Below are 24,896 nucleotides of genomic sequence, written 5' to 3'. Positions count from 1 at the left end.
AAGAAAAACACAAAAGTAACACCTAGCACACACAAAATCAAAAGCAACAAAGGACAGTAATTGGAAAGAAACACAGAAGCACACGTAGACGTACATACACGTAACTATATACACGTAACTATGCGCCTGGAATAGATGGTATACCAAATAGATCCCTAAAAGAAGCCATGACTCTGAGACCCAGTTTGTTCGTTAAAATGTACAATGCGTGTATACTGGAAGGCGTGTTTCCCGACCCGTGGAAGGTGCAGCGTCTGGTTCTACTTCCAAAACCGAAAAAGCCACCTGAAGAACCTTCATCATATCGACCTCTGTGCATGCTCGACACGATTGGTAAAGTGTACGAAAGCATAGTAAGAAACCGCTTGGAGTTAGCAATCCAAAAAGCCGGCGGATTATCAGAGAGACAATACGGCTTTATAAAAAAGAGGTCCACTATTGACGCACTAAGTGAAGTCGTTGATATTGCGAAATGTGCAATAAGTGGCAAAAGATGGAAAGGTGGCACCAAAGAATATTGCGCGCTAATTACCCTGGATGTGAAGAATGCATTCAATTCTGCGAAATGGGCAAATATCATCAAGGCCCTGTACGAAATACGCGCTCCCCAATACCTTATAAATATTATTATGAGTTATTTTGAGAACAGAAGGCTGCTTTTCGACACAGATGAGGGTACCAAGAGCTACTCTATCTCGAGTGGAGTACCACAAGGTTCGGTCTTAGGCCCCCTTCTTTGGAACCTGATGTACGACGGGGTGCTAAGACTACATCAACAACAATCCGTGAAACTAATTGCCTATGCGGATGACCTCATAGTGGTAACAGTAGCGAAACATCTAGATGACCTCCGTGTCAAATGCAATGATTGCATAAATGGTATACGACGGTGGTTCGCAACCATGAGTCTAGAGTTGGCTGAGCAGAAAACAGAGGTATTGCTCATTAGCTCCAGGAAAATTGAAGAAAAACTATCGCTCACCATAGGAGAATGTCAGATAACTTCACAGCCACAGCTAAAGTATCTTGGCGTTATATTGGACTCAAGGCTAAAATTTAAAGAGCACTTGGAAAACACGACGAGTAAAGCAAATAAAATCTATAATTCTTTATCTAGAATGATGGCAAATAGAGGCTGTGTGCGTTCCAGCCGACGATTTCTAATAGCTAAGGCAATGAGATCCGTTATACTGTATGCGGCTCCAATATGGATCCAGGCGCTAGACACAAAATCATATGCTAAACCAATAATCACAGTGCATAGGCTTTCTGCAATACGCGTGATAAGTGCTTTCCGAACCGTATCAACCGACGCTGCGGAAGTATTAGCCAGTATGGTGCCCATCGACATCCAAGGAAATGAATTCGCGCGCTTATACCAGCTATCGGATATCTCTACAGCAACAAAAAGAGAGGAAAGAACCAAGAGCATTACGCTGTGGCAGCAACGGTGGCAAACCTCATCCAAAGGACGGTGGACTCACAGACTGATACCAGACATCAGACCGTGGATAGATAGACAGCATGGGGACCTGGATTTCCACCTGACCCAAATGCTAAGTGGACATGGGTGCTTTAGAAGCTACCTTTACAAATTTCGTCATGACTACAGTCCGTACTGTCCGGCGTGTACAGAATGTATTGAAGACTCTGAACATGTTTTTTACCATTGCCCTCGGTTCTCCAGTATAAGAGAAAATCTGAAAACCACACTTGGCGGTAGTTTCTCGGTGGAAAATTTGACAGCACTTATGTGTGAGTCCTCTATTAAATGGAAAGCAGTCAGCGAAGCGTCAGCTGTGATAATGACAAGATTGAGACACTTACAACAGATTAGGAGTCAGTTAGTCCGTACCGTAGAGGAGACTTAAATGTCTTCTTCTCTCCCATTAAGTAATACTTTGTCCAGTGGTTCCGTGGGAGAGATTTGGGTTAGGAGTAGGTTAGGTTTAGCGGATTAAAGTTCCGCACTTCGGCTTTCGATGCTTCCCCCTACTATAAAAAAAAAAAAAAAAAAAAAAAAAAAATACACGTAACTATATACACGCAATTACATATATTCCCCAAAAGCCCTGGAGGAAATCAAAGTCAGTCATATTTATGCACTTACGTAGTATGTATATTTATTGCGAATTACAGTTTATATTTTGAACAAAAGAAAACTGTATTAAAAAAAAAACAGTAAAATATTTTGGTTGGTTTAACTTACCGGTTTAAATTGCGGGTTCAAATTATGAAAAACCGTTTATTGTAATATATACATGTGTACATTCATACACATACATATATACGATAGATATATATATGTATATTAGGTAAAGTAAAAAGTTCGTTCGGTTTTTTATTGATTTTTCAAAAGATGATAACTTTGTGTACATTTGTCCGATTTAAGTCAAATAAGCGCCGTTTTGTTCGTAAACTTGTTGCCAACGAGATGCCAACTTCATTATACCCCTCTCGTAGAAGACTGCGCCCCTATTGCCAAAAAACTCGGAGAGCCAATTTTCACAGGCCTCTCTTGAGGCGAACTTCTCACCATTAAGCGCGTTCGCCACGGACAGGAAAAGATGGTAATCACTTGGTGCCAGGTCCGGACTATAAGGTTGGTGCATTAGAACCTCCCATCCGAGCTCCAGGAGCTTCTGTCGAGTTACCAAAGACGTGTGTGGCCTGGCGTTGTCCTGATGGAACACAATTCGGCCTCTGTTGATCAAAGATGGCCTCTTCTGGATGAGTGCTGCCTTCAAGCGGTCCAGTTGTTGGCAGTAGAGGGCCGAATTGAGCGTTTGGCCATAGGGGAGCAGCTCGCAGTAGATGATTCCTTGCCCATCCCACCAAACACACAGCAAAACCTTCCTGGCCGTCAATCAGGTCTTGGCCACCATCTGGGCCGCTTCCCCGAGCTTTGACCACGACCGTTTGCGCTCGATATTGTCGTAAGTGCCCCTTTTTTCATCGCCAGTCACAATCCGCTTCAGAAACGGGTCGATTTTGTTGCGATTCTGCAGCGATTTGCAGATGGAAATTCGGTCCATCATGTTTTTTGCGTTAGTTCGTGTGACACCCAAACATCGAGCTCCTTTTTGAATCCAAATAAGTGCTCACGTGACGGTCTGTTTCCACTATTTCCATGATTTTATCGCAATTTTCGACGACAGGCCTCCCGACGCGTGGTACATCTTTGACATCGAAATTACCGGAACAGAACCTAGCAAATCACTTTTGTGCTACACGTTGGTTTACAGTATCGGGCATATAAACTAAATTAATGTTTTCAGCGCTCACAACGAACTGAGTACATCAATCGAAAAACTGTCAAAGACAAACTTTTAGCGCGAATAAACACGTTTTCAGCGCCGTATAGTGACATGATGCGACACGTAACACTAGTACTATGGACAATAACGCCATCTCTTAGATAAAAACCGAACGAACTTTTTACTTGACCTAATATATTATATAATAATTGACTGCCTGTACATGCTTACCTTCGTGTATTCAAACACAACTTAAAAAACACAATATACAAAAACACAAAAAATTTAAGTATTTAAATACTTACAATATTTTCCGGCAATACCCCTTACAATTAATTGAGCAGTAAGCAGGATTGCGTCAGTTTAAAAACTCTCGTACCCTGCGTCTGCAAGGCCTGAGCTCCTTGTTCTACCAAGATTGCTGCGTTTTTGGCAGCGAAGGGAAAGCGAAATAAGAAATTTTATTAAGAACATTCGTGAATACTTCAAGCTCTTCATGTCAGTTAAATGCGCAGTTTGTGATTCTGGGATTTCTCCTAACCTCTTGTCTGATATTTGTTTCAGGTGTAATGGAGAATTGATGGTTAGAGAACGACGGTGTGCTTAGCACTCTTCAATTCTCTTCCATTGCATCTCTACTGGTATATAGCGTTATGTCTAGGACGTTTATGGAAGCGGGACCTATATAGGCAGGTTCCCCACTTCGATTGGCTGCCTCTAGACTACTACTAATAAAATAAAATAAAGTAGAGCGTCATCTATTTGGTTAACTTTGCTGCTACCCAAATAATGTGATCGTGTGGCATATAGTAGGATGTATAGGCTCATTCATGACGTCCTTTATCGCCACAACCGATAAGTCATCTGTGGAAAGACTGAAGCCAATATGGAAAATAGATAGCCAAAAATAGATTTATGTTCACCAATATCACCGTTATTATTATGTTAATCAAGCTCGGGATATACGTTGTGTAATTTGGTGATTTTAACCCAGCGACCACGTTGCCCTATGTTATCCAAGGAGGCGACCTTACTTTTGTGAAGGTTTATCTGGAGCATCCTCAGCTGCCAGTTTTGGACCCACAGGATGATCAATACTAGGTTTACCACTTGAGGTATGATCCCGTTTGCCGATGGAATGCTGCTGCGGCCCATTACCTTCAGTTTCGCGTTTTCCACAGGCTCGGAAGGGTTTCAATAGCTTATATCACCCATGTCAGCGACGGGTCATTCTTGCATTTAAGGATTTTGACTACTCTTACCTAACCTGGCATTGCGCGTTTGTCGTGGAGCCCATCCTCGAGAAGAGGGCTCCCAATAGCTTCATTTCGACTATGATCCACCGCTAATGTGACGTCTGCCCCAGAGGATAACTGAGGTAGCTAAGCGTCTCGATCAAAATGTCATAGGTTGGCTGCCGTCGCTGCTTTGGACGTCGTTGGCTTGTTGTCGGCGTGCTTGACGTTTAGCTTATCGATTACGTCCTTACAATATCTTTTTTTCAAAGGTGCCTTCGGTTGACCGTCTTTCGAACGCTGCCTCTTTTCAGCGATATGCTCTTCAAAACCATTCGCAAACGCTGGATCCGAGGCACTATTTAAAATATATGATGAATTAAATAATTATAAACACCTAATCATTAGTTTTTTTACATTTTATTTCAATGTTTGTTCAATTTTCCATTATGGTTCATGATTGTGATTTATCTTTTTATACAGCATATTTTTCTTAAATCTTAAAACTATTCACTAAGATTGTAATTAAACACATACCATGTTTATGCTTCATTTCTACTCGGTTATATTCTACACGGGTAAGTTCAACCCACATGCATAATTAATAAAAGAATATACACATATTACAAGTTGAACGTCAAATCAACTGTTTTTTTGTGCCGGTGTACATTGTTGCGATTAATTGCCTTAAAAGTTTGAAATTTGTTTATTGATTTGATAAATTAAACATAAATATTTTATCCATCGGCATTTGCTGCTTCTTTTGCATATATTTAAAGAAAATTCTTAACCATTCCACTTGTGTTTCCATTCAGAAGACATTAAACAGCTGATTTGCATTTAAGCTGAAAACAAGTCTCCCGTATTACTATTTTTTGCCAAAAATATATATATTTACTAAAAATTTTACCCAAATTTATCAAATTGTGATGTGTGATCAAAGTGAATCAAATAAATGTAAAATAAGTGTACCACTATCATATGTAGCTACTGTTTGTTAATATTAAAAACATTTCGAAATAAAAAGGTTTCGCGTGGCAGCCCTCAGATTAACTCCATTCAGAATTCACTTCAAGTAAAATAATTGTCGTTTATGCTTATAGGCTTTACCCGTCTAGAATATAACCGAGTAGAAATGAAGCATAGCATGGTAACATTCAGTTTTCCATATCGCCGTAGAACTTACTTAATTTGCGCTTAATCTTTAAGCTAACTTCCTATTTTTATACTTTCGCAATGTGGTATGAGAGTGTAATAGTTTTGTTCACCTAACGGTTGTTTATATTAACCGGGATAGACATAAAACTATTATAAGCGATAAGTAAAAATTAAGATATCTCTATGAAACTTGTACACGTGTTCATCATTCAATAATTGCCTAGCCTGACATCTTTGGCAACTTGCAACTAAATTTCCCGCATATTCCATAGGAAGCTACCTCCAAATATGTTGGAATCTTTTGTTGGCGTTAAATGTTTTCATGATATTTTGGCTTTGATTAACGCCCAAACATTCTCTTTTGAATTGGCGTCTGGCGACTGTGATGGCCAATCTAAGTCAACAATATTGGTTTCTCGTTTCCATTGAGTAAAGAGTGTCCTATGTTTCGGCATTGTCCTCTGTCACTATCCACTGATGGTTATTTTGGTCGTAGAGCATTTCAGCAGACTTCAATAAACCTTTTTTATACTCCATTCTTCATTATGGTCAGACCATGTGTACGATCGAAAAAATTTACCGAATTGTAAGCGTCAGTGATCACAATTGAACTTTTAATTAATTTGCAAAAAAAGAAAAACAGTTTTCCTCGAATTGATCCCGCAAAGGAAAAGGTTTTTTTTGAACGCACTGGTATATGTTATCAATTCAGACCTTCCCGTGTCCTCAACATTATTTATATTTTATTATAATTAAGTGGATATGCTTTTTGTACATGTAATGTGATTTACCCCTAGGAGCGTCGCGAATTGCGAGAGTATAAAATTTTCGGTTAAACCCGAACTTAGCCCTTCTTTACTTGACATTAAATGAATTTATTTACAACAGATTTTATTAGTTTGCTATTAGTGTCCAGTGAGTATAAAATTAATGTATATATGTACAAATAAGTTGCTCTAAGCAAATTAAGTAATTAAATACAAAAATTCCAGGCGTTATCGTTTCCGGAATAGTAAAACTCAGAATTTATGTTGCTTTGAAAAGTAGCGTGCTGATACTGTGTCTGATGATTTTCAATATTTTTTTCATAAGAGTTCGTGTTTTGATATTCTTCAATAAAATCCAAATGCAAATCTCTAGAAACATTAGGTAGCTGAATTTGTTGCATCGAAACAGGTTCAAATACTGTATTATATATTTCAGTTGTTTGAGCGGCGAAGTATGCAACTGCTAATTCTTGGCGTTGGTTACTAGCCAGAGTTAAAGAGCTAGAGGAGGCTGAACATGGTACAAAGCAGGGATAATAATAATCATCTGAATTGTAGCCGGAACTAGAAGTAACACTGGATGTGTCATCATAGTTTTCATTGATTCGGCACGGTTCATGATAAAGTGGAGTATGAAATTGTGTTTCGCTTGTAGAATTTGACTCCATTATTTTAGATTTCTTTGCCATATTTTGTATTTGCTGACTTTGCATAGAAGGAGAGTAATAAAGGGAAACTGAAGATGTCATAGCAGATGACGGTGCACGATTTTCGAGCATTGTAAAAGTATTTTCATGTCTGTTAACATTGGAAGGCGCGGTCATTTGGTTTAAATTCGAATTATCCGCTAATGTTGTTGCATTTAAACACAAATTTGAGGGCATGAAAGATGTGGTTTCTGTAGGTAAAAGTTTAGACAGTTCCATATTTTCTTGCTTTTGAGTAAAGGGTACCACATTGTGACTGTTTTCATAGATATTACAATAATTCGTTATGTTCCTTTGTTCTTCTATTTTATGTAAGCTGCACTGTGGGTTCATAAAGTAGTTGTTAGTACTGCGGTGTTTATTATTGCGAGAAATTTTTCGATGTGTAAGCATAGTAGATGTATTGCGAATACGTCGGCTATTACCGAAAAGACGTCGTGCTTCAGTTGACCCCTTGGCTTCGGGCTTTGGATGGTCATGTGTCCCTTTTGCTTGAAAAAATATAACATTATTGGCTCGGCGCCAAAAATGGGTTACCGGATAACCACAATGGCCTTTACAAGGTTGTATTTCCAAACGTCCTGAGCAATTTCTGAAAAAAAATTTAGTTAAAACATTTTTATTAGTAGGAGTTTTAAGAAAACAGCTTAATTTATAATCAACTATAGCGTATCAAACCAGTTTGGTAACTTAGCATGTGTTACAACATAAAAGTGCGTACATATATAGATAAATATATAACAATATTTATGGCCTACTTAAGAATATATGTATATGAATTATACACTAGATTTATTCAACATTAGTTAGGAAATAAACTTATATATGGTAGAGCAATACCTATAGCTATTTTTGAAAAAGCATTTTAGTTTTTTAAATCTCTAAAAATCGAGCGTCGTAAAAATTATAAAATTATTGATTATTTTAATATGGTTTCCAAAAATAATAAACGTATTTTCACTTTGAGCATATGGGCGAAGTAAACGATAGCATACGAATGTCAAGAACATTGAAATCTGAAAAAAAACGAGGAATAAAAGTTATAACTAAATAAAACTTAGCAGCGATGTAATTGAATGATTATTGAATAGAAAATGATTGGTTTAATCGAGTGGATAGTCGAAAGTCAAAAATACCTGCAAAGCAATTTAGAGAGTGATGCATGAATATTATATATTATATTTATCGTCAGACCATTTGTATTTTGTACGCTACAAATCGGATATATATACTTGTATAGTGAGTATAGAGGATTGGTAAAGTAAGTTGAGATGACATTGTTAAAAATGGTATGTTCGTGATAGTGGATCTATCTTACTACCTGGTACCATACTGGAGGATACTGGATTAAACTCTAAGAGTACCTAAGAACCATTTCCATTTGAGAATTTAATTTGGGACTTGGTATCTAGCTTGCAGTTGGCGATTTCGATTTCATTAGGGTAATTTATTAAAAGTAGTGACTTCAAAATTAATTTCGTAATTCCAAATTTTGTAGTGATTAAAGATACTGACTTCCAAACCCCTTTCTTCCTCTTCTTGCTTTGCCTTTTATCGTGGTAATAAGCAAATTCGCATATCTACCATTCGAGATGCGAAAAAAGTATGGAAGTAAAAGAAGTGTTGAACATATGTTTCATATCAGCCACCCTACACGAAACTCTCAACCACGTAAAGGGCACGATATTTTCTTCCTCTCAAATGCAGCAATGTATCAGAGGAGGAAATAGAAATGAGCTCAGCTCTTAAAGTGCTGTGTCAGTGTTTAAATTCAATAAGTTTATTGGAGGTAAACCGCACCCCTTGCGGGTTTTGTTACTAACTTTTAACCTTAGTAAACTTTTGGTACGTTAATATATTCTTTCGCCAAGGCGTTGCAAGAATTGCCAGCTTCTTGTTCACCCGGCAAAACGTTGTAACCGTTCGTCTCTTGGTGTAAACTGTTTCTAACAACATACATCATGCTCTAAAAACTTGCAGGCAAATGAAATTATAAAAATTAAAACAAAAAACAAATGTTCAATGCGCGAAGCAATACAAATTCAGCTTTTGTATCCAGCAACTCATGTGCTTCAATAGCATCGAATTCATTATTAGTTTCAGGGAAAATATAGAAATAACAAACACAAACGTCGACTTTCCCACCACTATAAACAGCAACAGCATTATTCCCCTTAGCAACATTCAAAAAACAAATTCACCATAAATGCTGAAATATATCACTCAATTTACAAACATTCCTTTGCTCAAATATTAGTTAGAAACATCTCAACAACACCAACAACAAACTGAACGAATCTCTCTCTCCACTCCATAAATTCCGATATCTCACTTGAACTCACTGCCCGCAATAAAATCAACTCTAACCTCACGCCTAATAATAGCACACCTTTGTCTCAATACAAGTCATCCACTCAAATAACTTCACCATACTCCCAAACTAAAACACCATTCTCTCCGCCTTCTCAATTCCTATCCCCACCTTTCGAACCTCTCCCATCCCTTTCAAAAGTACTTTCGAACACTATTACACTCAACATCTAAACAACATTTACCTTCCTAAGGCATACAGTGGTTATTTTTCGAATTTAAATAACATCCAAACCAATTAGCAAGGCGTTTGTGTTTTAATAAAAACAAGTAAGGAAGAGCTAAGTTCGGATGTAACCGAACATTTTATACTCTCGCAAAGTTAAATGGTATATTCGTTTGAGACTTCTTTATATATTTTTATAATTAGAAGTAGGAACTGTTGTCTTAGTTATTTACTTTTCACTCACAGTGAAAATAATTAGAGCAATTTGTAAACTAAATTTACTCAAATTATGAGAAATCGTTCTTGTGCTTTTTGTATACGCTTATAATTGATTTTATAAAGAATGCATTACAACTGTATTGAGAAGTATGAAAAGAAATAGTTTTTGAACAATGAATAACATTTTTTATTTATTATATCGATATTATTATACATGTTTAGCTTAAAAATAATAAATATTAACAACTTTAAAAATGATATAATATTATTATATTAATTTGTATATAATTTTTGTAGAGATTCTTATACATATATCCAAATTATAATTCTTTTTTCCTTATACTATTTAATTTCTATCATATATTTATACAATAATGTCATATATAATAACAAATTACATATATAATATAAATTTTCTTAATTAGATTATTTACATATTTTTCTTAAAATTGTCTTAAAAACTACTGTCAAAATTCCTATACCATTCCAATTCGATTATATTTGTAAAAAAAAATGAAGAACTATTGCACTAAGTCTGAAAACTTTAGTTCGAAATAGAGACACAAATACTGTCATGATAGCTGTGTACTGTCTCAAAAGTAATTACATTTAAACAGGAAGGATCCATGTTTGAAAATGCCCAATCAATTTGTGTACTGGCAGGTGTAGTTGAATATTCTGCACCAAGCAGGGAACTAAAGTTTTTTTCTTGGAGCAGATTTCTTATTGCAGTCCCTGTAGACATTAAACAAATGTTAAAATCTCCAACAATTAGCACATTTTGATTGCCTAACTCAGAAGTAAGGACTTCCTGAACCTCCCGTTGTCTAATTATCTCTGTTAATTCAAAGTATTTAAATAACTCCCACAAAGGGGAACCAACTAAAGTGCTGTATGCATCATTGGGATTAGGAGAGAATATCCACCTATCTCCAACAGGTGAGAGTTGCTTCAAATCACCAAACACTATGAACGGTATACCACCGAAGGGGCTGTCTGTTTTGAAAATTTGTTTTGATCTCGCAACAACAGAGCTAAACATACGAGCACCTACAATCGATATTTCATCAATTATGATTAATTTTAAATCGATAAGTCTGGAATACAATGAATTAACTGTGTCGTTGCTAAGTGGTCTCAACTCTCTATTCAACTGATTAACAGGTAAAGAGAATACTGAATGAAGGGTCATTCCACCTATTCCGAATGCTGATTTACCCGTAGGTGCGCAAAGAAGAACTTTTAAGGAATTTGGATTGGATCCAGGTGTACAATTGACGCGATGGTTAAGAGCTTGATATATTGCAGATATCAAACGACTCTTTCCTACACCTGCACCGCCGCCAATGAAATCATAAAATGGGAGATTTATTTTTAGGTGGTGCATCAAATGTGTCAAATAGGTTCGTTGCTTAGTATTTTGAATTTTAACTAAAGAAAATAGTCCCTCAACTGGAATTCAAAGGGGTAGTTTAATAAGTCTAATATTGCAATCAGTGCCATTTTCTGTTGAATCTTCACCATGCAAGTCCAGCATATTTATATTTGGGTTTGTTTCTGGAAGTGCCAACACTCTGAACTCATTTTACACGATAGGTAGTTAATTTTGAGCACCTTCCTCTAAGTCTATTTCATTATACAGACTTTCTAAAACATTTTCAAGTTCCCTTTGCTCAAAAACATCATATTTTCCTTGATTTTCCTCAATTATAATACGATGTGTTATGCAAGTCTGCTCATTATCGTTTTCAATGAGATCTTGCTGTTCATTCCGCCAAGGATAGTAAAGCATTAACATTTCGCGGAAATACTCAACTCTGGCCAAATCTGGGTTAAACCTTCTATACCGAATAATACAAGATTTGGTACGTTTTTTCACAAAACCGGTACCGTCTTTAAGAGGCATGACAACCCCGCTTTCTGGTAAATTATCGTCTTCCCTCTCTTCTTCTTCATGATCACTATCTTGTGCTCTTCTACTAGATTTAAAATATTTATACCTGATCACTATCTTGTGCTCTTCTACTAGATTTAAAATATTTATACCTAGATGCAAAATCAGCTAAACAAAGAGTTTCTAACTGATCGGATCTTTGAACATAACGGTCTAAAATACCGGCTACGAATATTTCAGTCGAACCTGAAGGAAGGTTCTGAAGTTCCGCTCTAGGTTTTACCATTCGAACACGTTCCTCAGGTCGAGAGGTATTTATAAATATTTCTGCATTACTTGCTTCCGAAATATGGAGCCCAATGTAGCAATATACTGCTTCTTGTGCAGATATTTCTGTGCCTGATATTAATTTGTGACCTATATGTTTAAGTTTTTGCTTAATAGTATAATTTTCAGCATTTACCTCTGATATAGCTTCATTTAAGAGCCTAGAAATTCCCCTGTTAGACTTGTTAATATAATTAATTATATATGAACAGCAAGCATATGCATCCAGTATATATTGGATATCCATATTTGCTCTATGGAGTTCCAAAATCAGAGGATTATAAGCGTTTATAAAACGATCCTGTAATTTTCTTTTTGGAAAAATTTTGGGTTTTGTTAAACTTGACCTGCCAACAAATAGTCATCAAAAGACATATTTATTCTACTATCAGACAAGAAGTGTTCAAAATCCTTTAGAAATGTCTTCTGTAGTCATATTTAAATTTAAAACGTTTTGAATTTTGAAAAAGTTTTCCTTGTGTCTTTCTGAATTTTGACTTGTTTCTGTAAGAGGTAACAGTATTTGCGTTGAAGGCATTGGTGGATATGGTATACCAAAACGACAAAACTGTTGTCCTCTTATTTCCCTAGTACAAGACCGACTGTGGTTATGCTTTTGATAACTCAAATAATTTTCTAAGTGGCTGATCGAACCATCGGTAGAAATATAATTATCAATAAAACTAATGGCATCAGGGAATGTCTGAGGATCATGAAGGTTGATCCTGGGAGCATTATTAAGCCAATACATGCCATGTACATGCGGGGAACCTCTCTGTTGAAACTCCACTCTCCAGTAGAAATTTGTAACAAAATGCTCTCCAAAAATGCCCGCGTTATTTTTAAAAAGCTTAAGAACTTGTCGATAGCGGTAGTCAAAATATCTAGCACAAGTAACCGCGTCTGACCGAATTAAGCGATATCTATCTTGGGTTGTTAAACTGTTGGCTTCCTCTTTCGAAATATCTTTAGAATCAACAGTTTTAGAGAGGATGACCAAAAGCTCAACCCACTGAGATTCTGCAGCCGATAAAGTGATAAAGAAGGTTGGAAGCCCAAATTGGCGAATCATAGCGATTGCCTTTTTCTTCTCAGCTTCCCAGTGCGCAGGTGAGCATCTAACGCCTTTCAAAACCTTGTAACCATCATCGTGTTGAATCAAGTTTTGAACAAAGTTTTCGTTTAATAGATTTTGGGCCGGAACTCGGTTGCGACCTGAAAACTTTCTAAGGCAAATGAATGTACTATTCTTAATTTGTAGCAGTTCTAATTTTTTGTAATCATAGAACAACTTTGGAATGGTACACGCTCTTCTGTCAAAACGGCGAATTTCAGAACGTATTATCTTGCTATACGTTTGAGAGCATGTACGCTTCTGAAAACATATATTGTTCCAAATGACAACTCTTCTGAATTATTATCTTGAATTATGTCAATTGGTCTCTGTCCTTCACCTGGCGCTATAACTAAACGGTTATAGTCTAAGTTTTCTACAGGAATATTGCCCAAAAGAGTTTCTTGACCGCCTGGATTTAGCTCTGAAGGTAAAAGACCCGTGGGAATATTATTACCTGAGTGATTATCATGAGAAGTTTGTGCCGCATGAAAAGATTGAACCAATCGGGAATCCTCTGCAGATGCAACAAACGGAACTTCTTCTTGGTTATTAAATTCTGAAATCCAGTTTTCATTGATATGTATATTGTGCTCACGATACAGAGGGGTATTCACTAAGAACTGCAAAGCTTCCATAATCTTTGCGGGGCGTATGGTATCGATCATGTAATCATGATTGTATTCCAAACGCCTTATTAAGTGAATTTGCATAATATGAGCCTCATCAAAGGACCTTGGTAGAGATGTCACAATATTGTTAACAGAAATTGGTATATTAACAACAGCACCTTTGAGCAAACTCTGACCTTGATATCCTAACGGACGGATTGTCATAAAAGGCAATCTAGGCATTATGAGACGTTCTTCAATTGGGGTAAACCTTTCAAACAATCCGGTATTTCAGGAAAGTCTAGACCGTTAGCTAAATATATTTTTGGAACGTTCTTTTTAACAATCGCATTTTTGCAAGTAGCACAAAAACTGTAATTTCCATCTTCCGAAGGAAATTTTTGCATTAAAAAGAAGGCGGATGCAGCATTTGGGAGACCTAGCGCAATAGTTTCGAAATTTAATTTGCGAACTTGGTGTGAAAACCATAAGCCGCCGTAGCAAATACATATTTCAGTAGGGCCCTTATTTATATTTTGGAAATAAATGTTTTTGAAATCTGTTAAATTGCCACTATTATCAGTTTCTATAACATTATTTTCTCTCGTTAATCGGATTCGTTGGGACTGCCTTTGGTTTTCAATTTGTCTATTGAGTGGGTTATCTCTACGAAGACGAACTTGACCTAGTTTAAGACGTCTCTAATTCAAAATTTCTTCCCTCATACCCCTCCTACTAAGCTGTCCACGTTGTGTTTCTCTATCACGCTCCTCTCTCCTTATTTCAGGATTTCTTCTTGCATGTTCCCTTTGATCACGAATGCGCTCTAAATTCCTATACTCAGGATTTCTTGCGCGAAGTTCTCTATGATCCCTAGTGTTCCTTCTTTGTTCATCATAACGTATCTTAGGATTTTCTCGACGAGATTTATGACCTCGGGTATTTCTTATTTGCTCTTCAGAGCTAATTTGGGGATCTTGCCGCCTTGTTCTATGTTGAACAGTATTTGCAACTTGCTCAACAGATCGAACCTCGGGGTCTTCACGCCGAGACCTAAGACCTCGAGTATCTCTTATTTGCTCTTCAGAGCGAGTTTGCGGATCTTGCCGCCTTGTTCTATGTTCAACAGTATTTGCAATTTGCTCAACAGATCGAACCTCGGGGTCTTCACGCCGAGACCTATGACCTCGAGTATCTCTTATTTGCTCTTCAGAGCGAATTTGGGGAAAAAAATATTAATACTCACTGACCGACATATTCGGCATAAAACTGGTTAGAATAAAGAAAAGCATTATAAGTAGTATATGGAATTTGAGGGCAGTAGTATCCCGATTTTATTAATTTTTTCCAATACCACATACTACTAACATGCCACAGACTAATAAAATGCTCCTCCTGTTTCATTAAGGTCCAATCAAATGGAGTAAAGTCAGACGACTGTTCGAAAATCCTGATATTAGTTACATGGGGGTTGAGGAAAATTTTCACCCGATTTGATCTTGTTATGAGTAAAACACGCTCTCTCATTTTCATTGAGATAACTCACATATGCGGTATGAAGTCACGCGGAAGTTCAAAAATATTTATATTAGATTGATGATTTTGCCGATAAAACCATTTTTTCTGTCTTTTTTTTTAAGTCCTGTTTACTTTGGAACGCACCTTGTTTATGTTATTATAATATGTTTTGTGACGCGTTTCGATTGATAATAGGCAGCTTCAAGCATTTAATAAATAATTATCTAAATTGTCTTGGTAGAGGCAGTATACGTATGGTACACTAAATAATTAAAAATTGAATATGATAACTTGGTTTCAAAACTTTACAAGAAATTATTCTCTTATAAGTACTTTGAACTAAATAAAAAATATTATAGGGCTTGTATATGAAATAAATAGAATCGTTTATTTATAAACAAAAATTAAAACAATTCTAATATAATGATACGAAATGGTGAATTAATAATAAAATGGACATTAGTTTCGTCGTACCTCCTTTATTATAATTTTGTACAATTCTCCATTTTTTTGTTATCAAAATGGAATGGAAATGGTGTTAACGTTGGGCTGGAAAAACTTAGCATATCTAAAGTCGCTAAGAAGAGTTTAAATAGCTTCGGCCTTTTTTCTTTACGAGTCCAACAAGTGGTTTTCTCTACGTATTTGTACAAAATAACTTTGTAATTAAAAACAGTATAAAATTATTTGAAAATTTCCATTTTCAATTGATATGTTTCCGAATGTACGAATGTTCAAATACAACTGCTTTGTAGTATAATTCTTGTACTGATAATCATTTCCTTTTTAACAGGGAAGTTGGACTATTGCCACGCTAGTTAAGGAACGTTTACTTATCCTATACAAACAAACATCAAAACAACCTTGTCTCTGAATGAACAGAATGTATGAAAACAACACAAAAAAACCTTATCTAAGAACAATGCAAATGTATTTAAACAAACAATATGTTATATGTAAAGAAACTATCAACTAGTAATAAGTAAAACTAGTTAGTATAAATAGCAGTAAGACCTATGTAACAAGTTAGTCTTAAAAATATCAATAAAGAGTACACATTTCGGTGCAGCTCAAAAGTATATTTCTTTCGACTCATATCGTGTAAACGATATTAACTCGCTCACAAAATGCCGAATACTGAAATTTTTCAAAAAGGGGCGTGCTTTTGCCAGATCTTCATGTTGTGTGAAAATAAGTGAAATCCGAAATAACCGCGCCCACTCCCCATATCATAGTTATGTTGAAAACTGCAAGAAAATAAGATAACTGGTAAATAAATACGTCAGAAGCATAAAATTACAGCTAAGTTAGCACTAACGGTCGTCAAGGGAAGTGGTGTAAATATTGGACAATGGGCGTGGCACTCAAAGTGTATTTAAGATGCGCAATTTCACGTCCAAATATAGTCGAAATTGAACGATAACTTTTCAAGCCCCCAGACACCGAAAATGTGGACCTTATAACCTATGGCTGACTTTTTACTGAAAATATCGGTCCATCTTTGAGGTACTTTAATGAAACTCAGAGAGCATCTTTCTCTAGAAATAATACATATGCCTAAAATAGATAAAATCGGCTATATACTACCCTTCTATACTACTACTACCCCTAGCCCCATACACATAACTTAAAGAAAGATTTTCGAACTTCCGGATTCGTTTATACCCTATATAGTGGTTAATATCTGAGATATTTTAAAGAAATTAAGAGAGAATAGCTCCTTAATAACAGTGTGGCCTTGTGCCTAAATGGATAAAATCGGGCCAATAATAACTGTAGCCCCATATACCTAATATCCGAATTTCGAATTGCCGGTTGGATTTATAGTGTATGTATCCGTCAAAAAGTAAGATATCTTAGCAAAATTAAGTGAACGTATAATATTGGATATAATACTGCTTATTTCCGAAAATGTGTGCGTAATATTTATTGAAATTAAGTAGAGTTTTAAATTATGTGATTTTGTGTTGAATATGAATGGAATTGGTCTTGACATTGGCCTAAACATCGTATCCCAAATGTAATGACTTCCGATTATTCGCTTGACTTATTTAGAAGTATAGCTTCTAATGGGAGTTCGGAAAAGGCTGCGTTAAACGTTTAACACGCAGTGGTTAGGGTGTATGTGAGGATTAATCATTTCATATCTTATTTTAGCTATTATAATCCACTTGTAAATATTAGTAATATGAATACAGCGCCCGCTGAAAGTGAGAATTAAATTGAAAAAATTTGTTTGTCGAAAAAGAATAATTTGTGTTTGCCAAAAAGATTATGTTCCATTAACATTGATTTCCATACTTTCATGTTTCCAATTTGAAGTTCACTTTTCCCGGGGGGACTGTATGCACCCTGTTTTTATATACCGAATATATTAAATTTAGTCCCTTTGAATGAGTTTATATCACATACTTGTAGTACAAGTATGTATATATATCTCATTTTAGTTAATTAAGATAATTTTAATATAAATATTTTGGGTACTAAGTAAAATGTATTAATGAAACTAAGTGAGTCTACGACCATTAATATATATCATTTAATAAGATACTAAATTTGATTGTAATTTATTCAAGGTTTCGTAAAATAATTAATGTTGAGCTCTTACGTATAATTTTTATACTCTCGCAACCTATTGCTTATTTTGTTCACCTAACGGTTGTTTGTATCACCTAAAACTAATCGAGTTAGATATAGGGTTCTATATATATAAATGATCAGGATGAAGAGACGAGTTGAAATCCGGGTGACTGTCTGTCCGTCCGCGCAAGTTCTAACTTGAGTAAAAATTGAGATATTTTTATGAAACTTGGTAGACATGTTTCTTGGTACTTTTTAAAGTGGGCGTGGTCCCGCCCCTAATAGGTTTAATGTGCATATCTCCTAACCCGCTAATGATATAATAACAAAATTCACTGGAAGCAAATGTTTTTAGCACTTCTACTGATGGTGTGAAAATGGGTGAAATCGGGTGACAAGCCCGCCCACTTCCTATATAACGGTACTGTTAAAAAATACTAAAAGCGCGATAAACCAAGCACTAAACACGCCAGAGACATTAAATTTTATCTCTGGGATGGTATGAGATGACTTTATAGGAACCGCGTTCAAATTAGTCAGTGGGCGTGGCACCGCCCACTTTTAGGTGAAAACCCATATCTTGGGATCTGCTTAACCGATTTCAACCAAATTCGGTGCATAACGTTCTTTATATATTTCTATGTTATAGTGCGAAATCGGACTACAACCACGCCTATTTCCCATATAACACCATTTTCAATTCCATTTGATTCTTTCACTTTCCACTGTGCATATCAAGCAACAATGATTATATCGGGGTAAAACTCTGCGTGAATAATACGTTTAAAGTATGCCACCTTGTGACCCAAAATTGTCTAAATCGAACCAAAACTGTTCAAGCCCCTAAGTACTAAATATGTGAACCCCAGTGCCTGTAGTTGACCTTCTACCGAAAATATCAATCAATCCACAAAGAAATCTCAAACGAGTATACCATTTGACTTTGTGAGAGTATAAAATGTTCGGTTACATCCGATTTAGCCCTTCCTTACTTTTTTATTTCAAAGTTTAGCAACACCTAAAAGTTTTTCCCAGGCTTTGGATCTTTGCAAATTGTGAGAGTATAAAATGTCTCTCTTATATCTCAACTGCAACAACCCCGCTCAAATAGACATTCTATTAGGCAGCATTCTCATACCTCAGATAATACTCGAAGGTGTTGAAAAAATTTCAAACACACTATTGGCACAAAATACTATTTTCGATTGGATCTTAAGTGGACTACTTATGGAACCAGTTGTCCCTATGATAACTCAAGTTGAGGAAATCTCAAATAAATACCTTAATTCACAATAAAAGAAATTTAGAATTTAGAAGAACTTTTACAAAGCCACAACTACTAAATCAAATAATGGTCGGTATGTCGTCCGACTACCACTAAAACAACAATTTCCCAACACAATCGCCTTAGGTCACTCTCGCACCTCTGGAATACAGCAGTTTCAAGGTATGGAAAAAACTTACTTGCTTAAAACTTTTTACCTACATAAAAAAGGTTGGCTCAAACCAGACTATGATAGTGTATTGGAAGAATACTTTCACTTGGACCACATGGAGGAAGTAAGCGCAGGCGAAAAAATGATAAACGGCAAATACTACTCACTTACTTGCCACATCATGCAGTAGTAAAGCCAGATAAAAAAACAATTAAAGTAGGAGTTGTCTTCAATGCCTCAAGAGCCACTAGCTCGTGGAATTCCCTAAATGATATCCTTTTTGCGGGAATGTACGTACAAATACGTAAATACGTACAATGGAGACGTCTAAAAAATGTATAGACAAATAGTCGTACATAAAGACGATCAAGATTTTTAGCGAATTACTTTTCGAAAATCCACCAATAGCCCACTACGCGACTAAAAACAGTGACCTTCGGCGTTAACTGTGCCCCATTCTTAGCCATTCCAATACTCCACGAATTGGCAGAAAATACCAAGTCAGAATTTTCTCTGGCAACCCAGGTGTTAAAAACACAAACGTATGTAGACGATATCCTGTCTGGAAGTCACAGTCTTCCACAAGCATGCGAGTCACTATAAAAAGTGGTAAAAATTTGTTAGATACTAATACCCTTATATTCAAAAAGGAAAGTATAACAAAACATACAACAGTTTTCAAACACTACAGAGTCAATATCTGCATTAGCCGCCATAACAAAACGACAAATTCTATCATCCGTGGCAAAACTTTTCGACCCCGCAGGATGGCTTTTGCCAATTATGATACAATCCTAATGCGAGAATTATGGCTAGATGGAAACGACTGGGACTAACAAGTAAAACAACTTCGTTTAGAAAAATGGTCCCAATTTACGAGCAATCTAAATGATACCTCACAGATACAAACCCCTCGATGGGTAAATTATGCCTCAGAACACAAAGTCGAACTACACGGCTTCTGTGACGCCTCTGCAAAAGCATATTGCGTCACTATATACGTTCGCACACAAAGCGATATTGCGACCACAAGCCACTTACTAGTAGCAAAAGCAAAAATGGCTCCTTAAAATACAATAAGTCATCCACGATTTGACCTATGTGGAGTGCTACTACTAGCCAAACTAGTGTTCATCGTACAAACACTGCACTGCAACACGCATCCGCAGCACAAACAGACCGCAGCAAGTCAACCGTGTGGCACTACGCCGAAGAACGGTACCCTGTCCTGAGTCCCGTCCATGGCGTCAGGGAAACGCAGATGGCTAAATGAGTTAAGCTTCCCGCCCTGAAGAACTCAATTACACTGCACAACACACCACTCACAAGACAACACTGGCACTCACACCACACCTGGAAACAACAGTACACCACACACTAATGCAACACTACTGGAAGCAGCCGCATACACACAAACACAGTAGGATGTCTTCACAGCCCAACGAACAAAACATCTGTCCTCGAAATGGACAGGCCCCTTTTTTATATCGACTACTACTACGCATAGTGATTGCGATACGTAAGTGGTAGTGTTAACAAAAAGAATGACATAAGAATTCTAGTAGGAGTGCTAATAGGACACTGTCTAAATGGCAGACATATCAGTGGACTTGGAACACCCAACAATGACTATTGTAGATGCTGTCACTATATACTATGGAGCATATTCTATGTGAATACTTTGTGTAAAAAAGGAATCGCAACTATGGGGTTAGGAGCTTTAAGACGGTGTCTCAGATGTTGCACAAAAAAAATCTTATGTATTAATGAACTTCATCAGGGTCACAGAGTGGTTCAGAGAGGACATAGTAGAGTGAGGGGATTTCAGTCCCGGTGGTTACACAATGGGCCTCTTTAAGGCCTAAGTGCCTTGTCAGACATTTACTCTAGCTAGCTAGTAAAACTAAGCGTCCAACTAATCCATCGTTGTTTTATTGCAATTTAAAGTTGTAACCTCTAAAAAAACATGCATTATATAAATGATCAGGAGAAAAAATCAGAAGAAACAAAGTTGAAATCCGCGGGACTGTCTGTCCGTCCGTCCGTCCATCTGTGCAAGCTGTAACTTGAGTAAAATTGAGATACCTCTATGAAACTTGGTACACATATTTCTTGGTACTGGTTGGTATTGCAGATGGGCGTAATCGGACCACTGCCACGCCCACAAAACGCCATTAATCAAGACCAAATAAATTGCCATAACTAAGCTTCACAAAAAGATACAATACTGTTATTTGGTACACAGGATCATATTGAAGAGGGCATCTACAGTTTAAATTTTTTTTTTAAAGTGGGGGTAGTCGTTCCCCCCTAATACATTTAATGTGCATATCTCCCAAAGCTATAACAACACAATTCACTCAGAACAAATGTTTTTAGCATCTCTATCCATGGTATGAAAATGGATAAAATCGGGTAGCAACCCCGCCCATTCCTTATATAACGGTACTGTTAAAAACTACCAAAAGCGCGATAAATCAAGCACTAAACACGCCAGAGACATTAAATTTTATCTCTGGGATAGTATGAGATGATTTTATAGGAACCGCGTTCAAAATTACAGTGGGCATGGCACCGCCCACTTTTAAGTGAAAACCCATGTCTTGGGATCTACTTAACCGATTTCAACCAAATTCGGTACATAATATTCCTCTTATATTTGTAAGTTATAGTGCGAAAATGGGGGAAATCGGATTACAACCACGCCTATTTCCTATATAACACCATTTTAAATTCCATCTGATTTTTTCGCTTTCCACTATGCAAATTAAGCAACAATGATTGTATTGGGGTAAAACTTTGCGTGAATAATGCGTTTACATGCCACCTTTTAACCAGGTACTTTAGTGCCCCTAGGTACTAAATATATGGACTCCGATACCAATAGTTGACTTTTTACCGAAAATATCGGTCAATGTGTAAAATATATAATTGCAATTCATATATTAAAATAAATAAATGAAACTCGCGATAATAGTATGATTTTGTGTGTCAAAAACGGATTGAATCGGGTCAATAGTTCTTATAGACCTCATATACCTAATATAAACATTTTTAACTTTCGCGTGACTTTATACTTCATATATCGGCCAATATATGAGTTATCTCAATGAAAATGAGAGAGCGTGTTTTACTCTTAACAGGGTATCTTTTTGCCTTAAATGGATCAAATCGAGTGAAAATTTTACCTAGCCCCCATGTAACTAATATCAGGATTTTCAAACATTCGTCTGACTTTACTGGTGATGGTATATGACTTTTGTTTGGTGATGGTATATGAGGAACCTTAATAAAACAGTGGGAGCATTTTATTAGTCTGTGGCATGTTAGTAGTATGTGATATTGGCAAAAATTGATAAAATCGGATTAATGCTACCCTCAACTTCCATATACTACTTATAATGTTTTACGTTATTCTAACTAGTTTTATGCCGAATATGTCGGTCAGTGAGTATTAATATTTTTTTTATATGTAATATAAAATTGCTTCACAATATGTCAGAAGCATAAAATTACAGCTAAGTTAGCACTAACGGTCGTCAAGGGAAGTGGTGTAATTATTGGACAATGGGCGTGGCACTCAAAGTGTATTTAAGATGCGCAATTTCACGTCCAAATATAGTCGAAATTGAACGATAACTTTTCAAGCCCCCAGACACCGAAAATGTGGACCTTATAACCTATGGCTGACTTTTTACCGAAAATATCAGTCCATCTTTGAGGTACTTTAATGAAACTCAGAGAGCATCTTTCTCTAGAAATAATACATATGCCTAAAATAGATAAAATCGGCTATATACTACCCTTCTATACTACTACTACCCCTAGCCCCATACACATAACTTAAAGAAAGATTTTCGAACTTCCGGATTCGTTTATACCCTATATAGTGGTTAATATCTGAGATATTTTAAAGAAATTAAGAGAGAATAGCTCCTTAATAACAGTGTGGCCTTGTGCCTAAATGGATAAAATCGGGCCAATAATAACTGTAGCCCCATATACCTAATATCCGAATTTCGAATTGCCGGTTGGATTTATAGTGTATGTATCCGTCAAAAAGTAAGATATCTTGGCAAAATTAAGTGAACGTATAATATTGGATATAATACTGCTTATTTCCGAAAATGTGTGTGTAATATTTTATTGAAATTAAGTAGAGTTTTAAATTATGTGATTTTGTGTTGAATATGAATGGAATTGGTCTTGACATTGGCCTAAACATCGTAACCCAAATGTAATGACTTCCGATTATTCGCTTGACTTATTTAGAAGTATAGCTTCTAATGGGAGTTCGGAAAAGGCTGCGTTAAACGTTTAACACGCAGTGGTTAGGGTGTATGTGAGGATTAATCATTTCATATCTTATTTTAGCTATTATAATCCACTTGTAAATATTAGTAATATGAATACAGCGCCCGCTGAAAGTGAGAATTAAATTGAAAAAATTTGTTTGTCGAAAAAGAATAATTTGTGTTTGCCAAAAAGATTATGTTCCATTAACATTGATTTCCATACTTTCATGTTTCCAATTTGAAGTTCACTTCTCCCGGGGGGACTTAATGCACCCTGTTTTTATATACCGAATATATTAAATTTAGTCCCTTTGAATGAGTTTATATCACATACTTGTAGTACAAGTATGTATATATATATCTCATTTTAGTTAATTAAGATAATTTTAATATAAATATTTTGGGTACTAAGTAAAATGTATTAATGAAACTAAGTGAGTCTACGACCATTAATATATATCATTTAATAAGATACTAAATTTGATTGTAATTTATTCAAGGTTTCGTAAAATAATTAATGTTGAGCTCTTACGTATAATTTTTATACTCTCGCAACCTATTGCTTATTTTGTTCACCTAACGGTTGTTTGTATCACCTAAAACTAATCGAGTTAGATATAGGGTTATATATATATAAATGATCAGGATGAAGAGACGAGTTGAAATCCGGGTGACTGTCTGTCTGTCCGCGCAAGTTCTAACTTGAGTAAAAATTGAGATATCTTTATGAAACTTGGTAGAAATGTTTCTTGGTACTTTTTAAAGTGGGCGTGGTCCCGCCCCTAATAGGTTTAATGTGCATATCTCCTAACCCGCTAATGATATAATAACAAAATTCACTGGAAGCAAATGTTTTTAGCACCTCTACTGATACTAAAAGCGCGATAAACCAAGCACTAAACACGTCAGAGACATTAAATTTTATCTCTGGGATGGTATGAGATGACTTTATAAGAACCGCGTTCAAATTAGTCAGTGGGCGTGGCACCGCCCACTTTTAGGTGAAAACCCATATCTTGAGATCTGCTTAACCGATTTCAACCAAATTCGGTGCATAACGTTCTTTTTATATTTCTATGTTATAGTGCGAAATCGGACTACAACCACGCCTATTTCCCATATAACACCATTTTCAATTCCATCTGATTCTTTCACTTTCCACTGTGCATATCAAGCAACAATGATTATATCGGGGTAAAACTCTGCGTGAATAATACGTTTAAAGTATGCCACCTTGTGACC

General features: G+C 36.2%; 1 protein-coding gene across 1 annotated transcript in view; it reads right to left on the bottom strand.

Moving 5' to 3' along the window:
* Positions 1-6,617: 6,617 nt before the first annotated feature.
* Positions 6,618-24,896, bottom strand: part of LOC106623208 (transcription factor glial cells missing) — a 66,655-nt gene continuing 48,376 nt past the window's right edge. Inside the window, exon 2 of the mRNA XM_036364925.2 lies at positions 6,618-7,716. Coding sequence (XP_036220818.1) covers positions 6,624-7,716 — 1,093 coding nt within the window. The 3' untranslated portion in view covers positions 6,618-6,623. The remainder of the gene's footprint in view (positions 7,717-24,896) is intronic.

The sequence above is a fragment of the Bactrocera oleae genome, chromosome 3, assembly GCF_042242935.1.
Source record: "Bactrocera oleae isolate idBacOlea1 chromosome 3, idBacOlea1, whole genome shotgun sequence".
Lineage (NCBI taxonomy): Eukaryota > Metazoa > Arthropoda > Insecta > Diptera > Tephritidae > Bactrocera > Bactrocera oleae.
This window is presented reverse-complemented; position numbering and strand designations above follow the sequence as displayed.